The 11,201-nt window shown below is 39.8% G+C and overlaps 1 protein-coding gene across 1 annotated transcript; it reads left to right on the plus strand.

Annotated features, from left to right (window-relative positions):
• Positions 1–9,029: 9,029 nt before the first annotated feature.
• Positions 9,030–10,055, plus strand: LOC131397893 (vomeronasal type-1 receptor 4-like). The gene has a single exon (XM_058531005.1). It carries the CDS (start codon positions 9,030–9,032, stop codon positions 10,053–10,055), a length of 1,026 nt encoding a protein of 341 aa, XP_058386988.1.
• The last annotated feature ends 1,146 nt before the right edge of the window (positions 10,056–11,201 follow it).

Consider the following 11,201-nt stretch of genomic DNA (forward strand, 5'->3'; position numbering starts at 1 on the left):
GCTGAGGACTGAACTGGGATTCCAGACAAAAGGGAATTGCTAACCAGAAAGCCAATTATATCTGGAGCTCAACGCAAAGAGAGTGGAGCTGAGAACTGAGAGGAAATTACTCACGGCCCTCAGAAAAGGAAAGAAAAAACAAAGATCTCAAAAAGGGTTTGCAGGTAGTAAACCACTGTTTCTCCTTGTCTCCAAATGCCCTCAGAAGTTTGTGTAGAATCCCATCACTGCCACAGAATCTGTTAAATAACAAAAATTCAACTGGGTAAATTTCAAAGATCTAATTGTTTTTACTAAATGATTCATGAATCGGGCAGTGTCATATCCAGCAAGTAAAGAGGAGCTCCAAGGAGCTGTACAAAATGGAAGGCTCTTATAGGCAGAAGTGGGAATGGATACAGAAAGAGCAAAGTATATCATCTTCCTTTGGGAGATGGACAGCATCTATGTGGCAGATTACCTCACTGTTGCCAGAAAATTCCAGACTGGCCAGTTAAGAGTTCATTCCTGGGGAAGGCTGAAACTGCACTTAGGTTAGGTATCTGTTTGGGAGACATGGGCTTAGCACAAATGACCCCATTTTGGGCCTATTTTTTCTCTTTTGTTTTCTTTTCTTTTTTGTGAGGAAGACCAGCTTTGAGCTAACATCTGCTGCCAGTCCTCCTTTTGCTGAGGAAGACTGGCCCTGGGCTAACATCCATGCCCATCTTCATCTACTTTATATGTGGGAGCCTGCCACAGCATGGCTTGATAAGTGGTGCATAGGTCCGTGCCTGGGATCTGAACCTGTGAACCCCAGGATGTAGAAGCAGAGGGCGCAAACTTAACCACTAGGCCACCTGGCTGGCCCCTATTGTTTCTTTTTAATATCATAAATCTGAGCTGCATCCAAAATATGCAGTGAGTACAGATTGGGGTCTGGAGTCCACAACAGAGCATCATTCTTTCAAAATTATCTACCAGGTGGAGAATCTGCAACACTAACCCTACCTCTTATCTCTGCTGGGCATCCTGAGGCCAGTAATAGCTGCAGAGAATGCAAAGAGGCACCTTATCCAGCACCCAAATGAATGCATGTGCACAGAGTCAGCCCTGCTCTACCCCTCCTGGCCTGATGGGCCCCTCCCTTGCTAGTTCTTTCACAGATGGCACCTGTGGATGTACCCTTGTTGGAATATGCTCTTGCAACCATAAGCTCTGCATTGCACCCTGGAGTCCTTCAGACCTTAGCTAATAGCCACCCCCTCTACCCCACATTTGTTATGATCCAGGTTCCCTTCCCTTCCAGACCATATTGCTAAATACCAGGAACTAAGAGTATTTGTGTTGAGATGTGATGGTAGTGTGAAGGGCTCAGGTGTGCTGTGCTTCTTTCTCTTTCTTAGTGCTATTGACAGAAGGGTCTCAGGAGAGCAGCAGCAACACTGGGGACCATGTTAAAAATGAAAATTCATGGGTCCCACCCCAAACCTCCTGAGTCATAATTTTCTAGAGTGGCATATCCCAAAGAATCTGCTTCAACAGGATCTCTAGATGATTTGCAGTTTCATTATGATTTGAGAAGTAAGATTTAATTAAATTTTTCACATTTAGGATTACCTGGGGAGTTTAAAGAAACACCATCACCTGTGCTGTCCCATCTCCCCTGCTTCCATTCTATCAGTTGTTAAGCCTTCAGGACACATTTCTGAGAGTGTGGTCCAAGTTCTGGCCCATGAGGAGGTAACAGAGATCTACTCTGCATGGATTTGAAGGAGGATCTAGGTCCAGTCACACCCCCAATGCTGTAGCGGGATTTGGGATGTATCTAGGAGGGGAATGTCCCTGAAGACATGGGAGGAGTAATTCACTTTATGACATCAGATCAGAGCTATTTGTCCTTGAATCCCTGCTGTGGTAAAGGACAGGGAAGGGCAGTGTTTTCTTGACTTCAAGGTCCTTCTTCCTATGGGTATGGAGGTGGTAAGGAGAGATGTATTCATTTGCTAGGGCTGCCATAACAAGGATCATGAACTGAGGGGCTTGAATAACAGAAATTTATCGTCTCATAGTTCGAGATGATAGAAATCTGAGATCAAGGTGTCAGCGGGACCATGCTCTGTCTGAAGGTCCTAGGAGAGAATGTGCCACAGGCCACTCTGCCCACTTCTAGTTTCTAGGTTTGTGGCAACATAACTCCAATTTTTATATGGAATTCTCCATCTGTACGTATTTGTCTCCAAATTTCCCCTTTTTATAAGGACACCAATCAATTGGATTAGGGTTGCACCCCACTCCAATGTGATCTCATCTTAACTAAATATATTTGTAAAGACTCTATTTCCAAATAAGGACACATTCTGAGATAAGGGGGGGGAAGGCTTCAACATATTAATTTTGAGGGAACACAATTCAATCCATAAAGCAGAAGATATGTTGATGCCATAAAAAAGGCATATTCGCAAAATGTGGGTTTTCAAGATAATGAGAAAGAGGCCCAGAGAAGAGAAGAGAAAAGAAGAGAAGGGAAAATGTCCTTCTCAGGCAAATATTGAGTCCCAGGTCATATTCGGTGTCCTCTCTCCCTCCTGAAAAGCCATGCTCTTATAACTTGAAAACCTTTACTTCTCTATCTCTGAGATATTGAACCAAGAACAGAATATGTTAGTTGTGCATGGGTACATTTGTGTGCGTATAGAACAATTTCATATATGATTTCAGATATGTTCTCAAACTGCATAAGTAGGATACACCTCAGTGACAGAACTTGTTACATCTGGAGATCACAATAGTATTGGCGATGAGTAATTCAAGAAGACTTTGACATTATTTGTTGTTTAAATATTTTACTCTTTAATTTGTTCCCATGTATATTACTTTAATTTTACCTGTATAACAAATTACCACAAATTTTGCAGCCTAACACAACACTCATTTTATTTTCTTCTATTTTTGAATAGGAAATCTGGAGGAGTTGGCTGAATATTCTGAGTTCCACGAGCCCTAATCAGACAGCTTGGGCTCTATTCTCAGAACTCTGAGGAAATATCCACTTCCAGGGCTTTGGATTCTCTGCAGAATTCATTTCTTTCTTAGTTTCCTCATGCTTGTCCACCTACATGCCATCGTGAAAGGCAGCATTAGTTTGTTAATTCCCGCTCATATTTCAAACCTCGGACATCCTCTTGTACCTCATCTCTCTGCCTTCTCTTTCTGCTTCAAAGGCTCTTGCAATAAGTGTGGTATACCTGATAATTGAAGTCAATCTGCTTGTTTTAGGTTCAGCTGATTAGTAACCTTGATTTTAACTGTAAAATTCCTTTACCATGTAACATAACATAACCATCTGAGTTATGTCACACTCATGGTTGGAGATTTTCCTATAGTATTATAATACCAGTAATATGTTGCAATAAAATAACCATTATTTTTAAACTATCAATATATCTACAAAACTATTACCACACTTTACTCTTTGTGATGTTTGTTATATGAAAGACGCAAAGGGGGATATGTCTTTAAAAATTTTAGTTGTGTTATTATGTTTTATTTGTTATGATAAAGTGTACAAATATAAGCTTGTAAGAGCACGTGTTATATTTTAGGAGTACGACAACAAGGAAGATATTTTCATCATTTTAGTATTGGGACATAAAAATTCTAGTGGCACTATAGTGTTTTTAATATGTGAGCAGGCCTTTCAAAGCAATGATCTGGCACCTCTTTCACACACTGCACGTTGGATACTAGTAAATAGCCTCTCCTGTTAGAATTTTTGTGTTGGACCTTGTACAAGTTACCACAAAGGAAAAGAGAAAATACAATTGAGTGTTGTTCACAGAAAGCTTTAACTGCTCTCCTCTACTGTAGATTCAATTTAAGGGCTATTCAGGGACATCTTACATGAGTAAGATTTTTGCCCCTGAGGTTAAATTAGAAAACGTAGGAAATGGAAATTGGTTACCGAAGAGATATCTGCAACCCCATGTTCATTGCAGCATTGTTTACAATAGCCAAGATATGGAAACAATCTAAGTGTCTGTCAATGTATGAATGGATAAAGAAGATGTGATACACACACACACACACACACACACACACACACACAATGGAATATTATTCAGTCATGAGAAAGAAGAAAATCCTACCATTTTGACCACATGGATATACCTTGAGGACCTTATGCTAAGTGAGATAATTCAGACAGAGAAAGACAAATACTGTATTGTCTCCCTTATTTGTGAAATCCAAAAAGCCAAACAAGTAAAAGCAGATTAAAATGGTGGGTTCCATGGGTAGGGGGGTGGCAGAATAGGAGAGTTGTTGTTTAAGGATGTAAACCTGCAACTAGTAGACAAATAGGTCCTGGAGATTTAATGCACAGTATAGTGAATATAGACAACAGTGTTGTATTATAGTCACCAAATTTGCTAAGAGACTACAAGAAAGAAATGATACTTAGGTGATGTGATAGAGGTGCTATTGCTATGATAACAATCGTACTACAATTTACAAATACCTCAAATCAACACATGCTGTGAATTTATACAATGTTATACGTCAAGTATATTCCAATAAACAAAAAGAAAACATTAATGATGGTTGTAATTTGATCATAAATGAGGAAATAGATGAATAGGGGAATCAATTAGTGGCTTCCATTCTGCCCTCTTCCACCTCCATCACCCTAAAACCGTGCATCCTCTCACTCTCCCTCTATTGCCCCAGCTACATCTTTCATTTGTCCACCTGTGACCTTTACACATCCACTAAAATCCACCTGCTCTCACCTCCTTCCAATCCCTTTGACTTCAACGTTACACTCTCCACCTCCATCTTATGACCTTTTCCACCTCCAACCCTCTGTGACCACTATTCTATGGACCTCAATCTAACATGCCTCAGCCTTCATGACCTCTGCAAAGTCCATCGTCCATGCTCTCCTTCCTCTTGCCTTCTATCTATGCCCAATTCCAATAGCTCATCCCATGCCCTTGTACTCCCCTGCACCCTTATTTGTCCTAGCTCTCAACTCTCAGGCATCATCAACAATCCACATAAACGCAATCCACGCCCTGCATCCATTACACCCCAGCATATAATCCCTGACTCTTTCTTCTGGGCTCTTTGTCTCATACAGGTTACTGTCCTCTCCAGCTGTCTTACTGCCTTCTGCCCATTTGGGCTTCCTGCCCATGTCCATGATTTCCCATAGTGCCAGCTCTTTTTCCCACACTCTATCCAACTTGGATCATTATCTTCTACCAAGATCTGCCTACTCCATCTGAATTCACCTTCTCCCCACACCATGTTGTTTAAACCCACCCACCACTGGCCTTTCCTCACTTTGTCATTAACTTTCTGTCCCCATTAGCACTTTTGTTCCTGTGACCTTCTGCACCCCTTACATCCCAAGATACTTATTTCCCCTCTACCTTCACTTCCTTGAACTCTTTGCCCATTTACAATTCCCTCCCTGGCATTGCACTTTAATATCCCACCAACATTAAAAACCCTTTGCCTATTCTCTCTCTGCGCATTGTCTTCCACTGCACTCTCTATAACCCCAAGCCCCCAGGCCTTCTGCACCCCCATCTTATCCTTATGTGTCCTCTGTCCTGTAGCCTATTCTCACTCCACTCTATCACATACCAACACACTGTCTCTCCCCCAAATAATCCAAGTCTCCCAGCATGTGTCTCGACATAAGATGGCAATGGTCACAGCATATTTGAAGTACTGTCAGTTATAATAACTATTGCCCTTGTGATTGTTGCAGGTTTAGGAGGACTACAAAGGGTAGGAAAGCCCCACTTTTCAGTCTTCCCCCAAACTGGAGATACAACTATTCATCTGTGTAAGATCATGTTACCGAGATACACACATGCGTGCTGACTGTGATTTCATGAAAGTGTGTAAACATGATTTTAAATGAGGGTGTGTATTTATGAGTATTTCCATATGGGAGTGTGAATTTTCATGTGCTTAATGTGTGCATTAATATTTCTGAGTGTGCAATTGAAATAGTGGGAGGACATAAGTGACTGTACATGTGTACAAGTATGTGAATGCATGTGACTATATGTGTGAGTGTGTGAGTGTGTATGCATATGTGTGTTTGCATCTGTGTGTAAATCAGTTTGTGCATGTGTGGAATTGGTTGTCCAGCATTATGGCTCTAACAACTAACTTGACAATTGGGGTGATAGCATAGTGAACCTGGATCAAAGAGTTGACTTGCGGTGTAGGAAACACTAAAGAATTAAAGTCACTTCATAAATTATATAATTTTTTTCTGGAACCATTAGAAATATATTTCTTAATTAAAAAAGCATTCATAGTTTCTTACTGAAAATATTGCAAAAAAGTGTAGAGGACTGTGTTGACTTTCTGATGGTCTTGAATTAAGTAAGTAGTATTGGCTTATTTGATACTTACAGGAATAGTGGAATCTCCCTGTTAAACCATCTGATCCTGGTGCTTTCTTTTTTTCTGAGGAAGATCAGTCCTGTGCTAACATCTGCCAATCCTCCTCTTTTTTTGCTGAGGAAGACTGGCCCTGGGCTAACATACGTGCCCATCTTCCTCCACTTTATATGGGATGCCGCCACAGCATGGCTTGCCAAGCGGTGCGTCGGTGCGCGCCCAGGATCCGAACCAGCAAACCCTGGGCAGCCGCAACAGAGCGCGCGCACTTAACTGCTTGCGCCTCCGGGCCGGCCTCCTGGTGTTTTCTTTTTGAGGGTCTCTTTTAGAATCTTGTCTCTTTCTCCTATGGAAATTAGTCTGCTTCTGCTTCCTATCACTAGTGAGAGTCAATATTCATAAAGTGTAGTTTGTTAACAGTTTATGTTTTACTTGATATTGAGTTGTGCAAACGACTGAAACAGTATGTAGTGCAAATTATTGGCATCATGTTCTCGTTACTTGTATCTCTTTTTAAATCCTTTTCACGTATTTTGACTCATTCTACTTCCTTGCTCATAATTTAATTCGTGGTATAGCTCAATTATAAAAAATTAGGCTAGAACTCAATTTTAGGTAGAAATTTTCTGTGAAGCAGAACATTCTCTGAGACAACCATGCTCGCAGCCAGTCCCTCATGTGTCAGACCTAAGTATTTCCTGCTCTCCTCCATGCGAGCCCTTGTCTGCCTCCAGACATCATGGAAAAGTAAGAGTCTGTCACAAACACTCCAATGGCTTCCTATGAGATGCTGACTAGAAACTGGTAGTGGTTCTTGATAATTAGCACCTGGGAAAAAAAGTTTTGAAAAAATATTCTCAGCTCCCAAGCGTGTTACTGCCAATGCTGCTACAGGTGAAATGATAATTGCAATTCTGAGGGGAGGTGAGGTCACAGGATCACAAACTCATAACTCGGGGTCTAGCTACCCTTCTTGCACATGCACTGACTGCTTTGACCTTCACGCGGAGCCCACCATCCAAGCAGCAAGAAAAAGTGGGTGAGTATTCTCTATATTCATCCGAGAGTTAGAATCTGTAAGATGGAATTGTATCAGGAGTCTGGGTAAGTGAATATATTGGACAAAGGGAATCTTCTGTGTACGAACCTGGTCCAGTGCCAAAGCCACATAAGAAGGAGGAATAAATCCTGAGGCATGAGCTGAGATAGTAAAGAGAGATGGGGTCCTAGATCTTCCCTAATCCAAGATGCTCCTAATGTAATGTCATAATCACTGACAGTGATTATTGTGATTTAGTCCAAGTAATGTAAAACCTGATTTTTAACGCACTTAGTAATGGTAGTTCCAGAGTCAATCTGCTGTTCAGCTTACTTTACATGAATCATAGACATAATTTTCAGGTTTCTAGAGGTACCACCACGGTACACCCATTTTTCTAAAAAGAGTAGGATGAACCTACAGGAAACATCAGATCCTGTGCAGAAAAAGTGTGTCTAGTAGCAGTTGCTGGAGTAGAAATGTTTTCTCTAACTCTGGGTGTATGAAGTGCTTAATAGATTTAATAATTGTGTCTCTATTGGTTATGGAGAGATTTTTCCCACTGAAAGTGAGGGAAGGAGCATTTTAGAAACATATAACTTAAGTTCAGAAAATATTTTTAGGCTCAAATCTATCTTTTGGTATTTCTGCTGCTTTTGAATATTAGAACACTATATATTATAACAACAAAAACGTAAGGCATTTATACAATACAGAAGCTTTTTGCCTTAGCTTTGCTTCACTGCACGTTGCATGTGTATCTTGTATTTTAATATTTTTCACAAATCTTGCATTACTGGTAATAATTTCATTTTACTTATGAATTAATAAATGGGCATGTATATGATCTGAAATTAGTAATAATTTCTTTCTACCATACACTGTTTATCAGGCATCAGTGTTTCTGTCTCATACTTCTTGTGACTGAGATCATTGTACTTTTGTTCCTGAGATAAAAGCAAATGAATCTTTCTCTTGCCATCCTAATGTTGAGGCGTTCTTGCATTCATTAAACTCAACTTGTACTGGGACAGGATCTTGCAGTTTTAAACCGCAACTAGGGCATCTACATTTTATTAATATCTCTAAAGATTTAGTCAAAGTTTATATTTGTGTATCAAATAAGTCGTCATAAGTACATGGAAACTCATCATTACCAAATTTGAAATAAAATCTAAATTGAAATAACAAGGTGCAGAAACAAAACTGAATATTTATCTTGTTCATTTGAAGAACAGGACTAACTAGTATTTTAGTATATTATGGATTAAATGCACCATCTTTGTTACCAGGTTAAAATCCCCACTGTGCTCCTGACCAGTGTGTGAATTTAGAGGAAACACTTAACCTTCTGTGCCTATGCTGTCCTCACCTTTATAAGGAATGTAATAGTGACTGCCTCACGAATTTGTGATTAATAATGAAATTACTGTATCTGTTCCTCATGGCAGTAATTCATGCATTGCAAGCATTCTTAACATTATACTTTCAATGCTTGGAAGCCTATAAAGGACAGAAAAAACTTTAAGTAATTATTTCAAAGTAGGAACAGTTGGTAAGTGGAGACTATTGGATTTCAGTAGAAATGATACATATGGCCCACATCTCCTCTTCCCCTGCAGGATCCTCTAGCACAGAAGACAAATGTCAGTCACGGAGAACTGACAGGATGGCCGCCAGGGATTTGGCAGTAGGAGTGATCTTCTTATTACAGACTACATTCAGAATCCTGGGGAATTTCTTTCTTCTTTACCATTATCTCTTCCTTTATTTCACTGGATGTAGGACAAGGTCCACAGATTTGATTATCAAGAGCCTGATTGTAGCCAACTTATTGGTCTTGTTGTCTAGTGGAATCCACTATACAATGTCATCTTTTGAGTGGTATCATGTCCGCAGTAACTTTGGATGCAGATTTTTCCCCTATGTTCGTGCAGTGGGCAGGGGTGTGTCCTTTGGTAACACCTGCCTCTTGAGTGTGGTCCAGGCCATCATGATCAGCCCCAGGAACTCCAGGTGGGCAGAGCTTCAAGTGAAAGCTCTCAAGTGCATCGTTCCCACAGTTTTCCTGTGCTGGATCCTGCAAATGCTGATAAATGTCATTTATCCTATGTTTATGACTAGCAACAGGAGCCACAAAAATGTTACAAACAAGAAAAGTTTGGGATACTGTTCTGTTGCTCGTCATGGCAAAACCAGAGACTCGTTATATGCAGTGTTGCTGTCCTTCCCTGATGTTTTCTGTTTGGGGTTCATGATCTTCGCCAGTGGCTGCATAGTTTTCATCCTGCGCAGGCACAAGCAGAGGCTCCAATATATTCATAGGACCAACATTTCCTCCAGATCCTCCCCTGAGTCCAGAGCTACCAAAACCATCCTTCTCCTCGTGGGCACCTTTGTCTTTTTTAACACTCTTTCCTCCATTTTTCATGCAGTTTTGGCTCTTTTGAATAATTCCAACTGGTTCCTCTTAAATGTCAATTCAGTAAGCACCCTGTCTTTCCCAAGTCTCAGTCCCTTTCTGCTTATGAGCTGTGAATCCAGTGTATCCAGGCTGTGCTTTGCCTGGATAAGAAATACAAAATCCCCTAATCTAATGAGAAATATGTAAATTGTATGTATTTGTACAATGCTTATTAGGTAACTCACTCATCCTCCTCAGATTCCTAAGTAAAATTATGTCTGGCTGACCAGAGGATGTTAACAGGACATGCTGAATATCTTCTTCAATATAAATAATAGGTTATGATAATAATTCTAATGTAATATTATATAATTATCATGTATAAACTCAGATGATTGATGTGTTACTAATGCTTGCAATGGAGGACTTCAGAATTCATGCAACAATAAACACCAGGTCCTAAAGTAATCTGGATATTGGAGAAGTCTTCGAGTGTGTCACTTAAAACAATCATCGAAAATTTCCCAGAGATTAACTAGGCATAAACTTTTTAGAATAGATACATAAAAATGGAACAGCACGTTGTAGGTCATAACGGAAACTGAAAACATTAATGCTGGAGGGGAAATTCAGTCAGTGAGTAAAGCTTTTTGGAGGCAGCTATGAGTTTTGTACATACATCTTTAGAGAGGTGGTAGTCATTTATTTGAAATATGATCTTATGGAGGGAGATGAGCTTGTTTAAATATTTAGCATTTTCTTGTAGAAATGGCCAGATTGATCTGTAGAGGGGCAAAGAGTGCATAAAGTGACATTTTTGCTGTTTTTTAAACATCATCATGTGAATGGGACAATTTTAAAAGACATGAATTGCATGGAATTGTGATGTGTGGAAGGCAGAGTTTTCTCCTTTGTGAAGATGATTTGTGCATGTTGGCAACAAAGAGGTTTGGAGGTGCACACTCCTGTGCCTAAAATATTTAAGTAGATGGCCGTTAAATTTGGGGCATCGTAGTGAGAGCCATTTGAAAGAGAAAAACATGAATCCATTCTGTTTACGTGGAGTTTGTGGCTCCTTGATTTTCAAGGAGTATGTCTTTCATTTTAGGAGAGATTTTTATATAGTTTTCTCGGTATTTACATTATGAAGCTGATGCAAAGTAATGAGAATTTACTAACTTAAAAAACAAAAATATTTTGACCTCAAGGATATATATTGAATCTTGTACCACAAAGAGAAAAGCATATTTTTAGCTCACATGAGACACTTAAATATTTAGCACAAATTATATCACAAAACAAATATTAGAAAAAAAATGCATGTATATAGACACACACTTACCTACAATTGTG

Source organism: Diceros bicornis, chromosome 34 (assembly GCF_020826845.1).
Source record: "Diceros bicornis minor isolate mBicDic1 chromosome 34, mDicBic1.mat.cur, whole genome shotgun sequence".
Taxonomy (NCBI): domain Eukaryota; kingdom Metazoa; phylum Chordata; class Mammalia; order Perissodactyla; family Rhinocerotidae; genus Diceros; species Diceros bicornis.

Coding starts and splice junctions, on each gene's coding strand:
- LOC131397893 (XM_058531005.1), top strand. CDS start 9,030: ATGATACATATGGCCCACATCTCCTCTTCCCCTGCAGGATCCTCTAGC.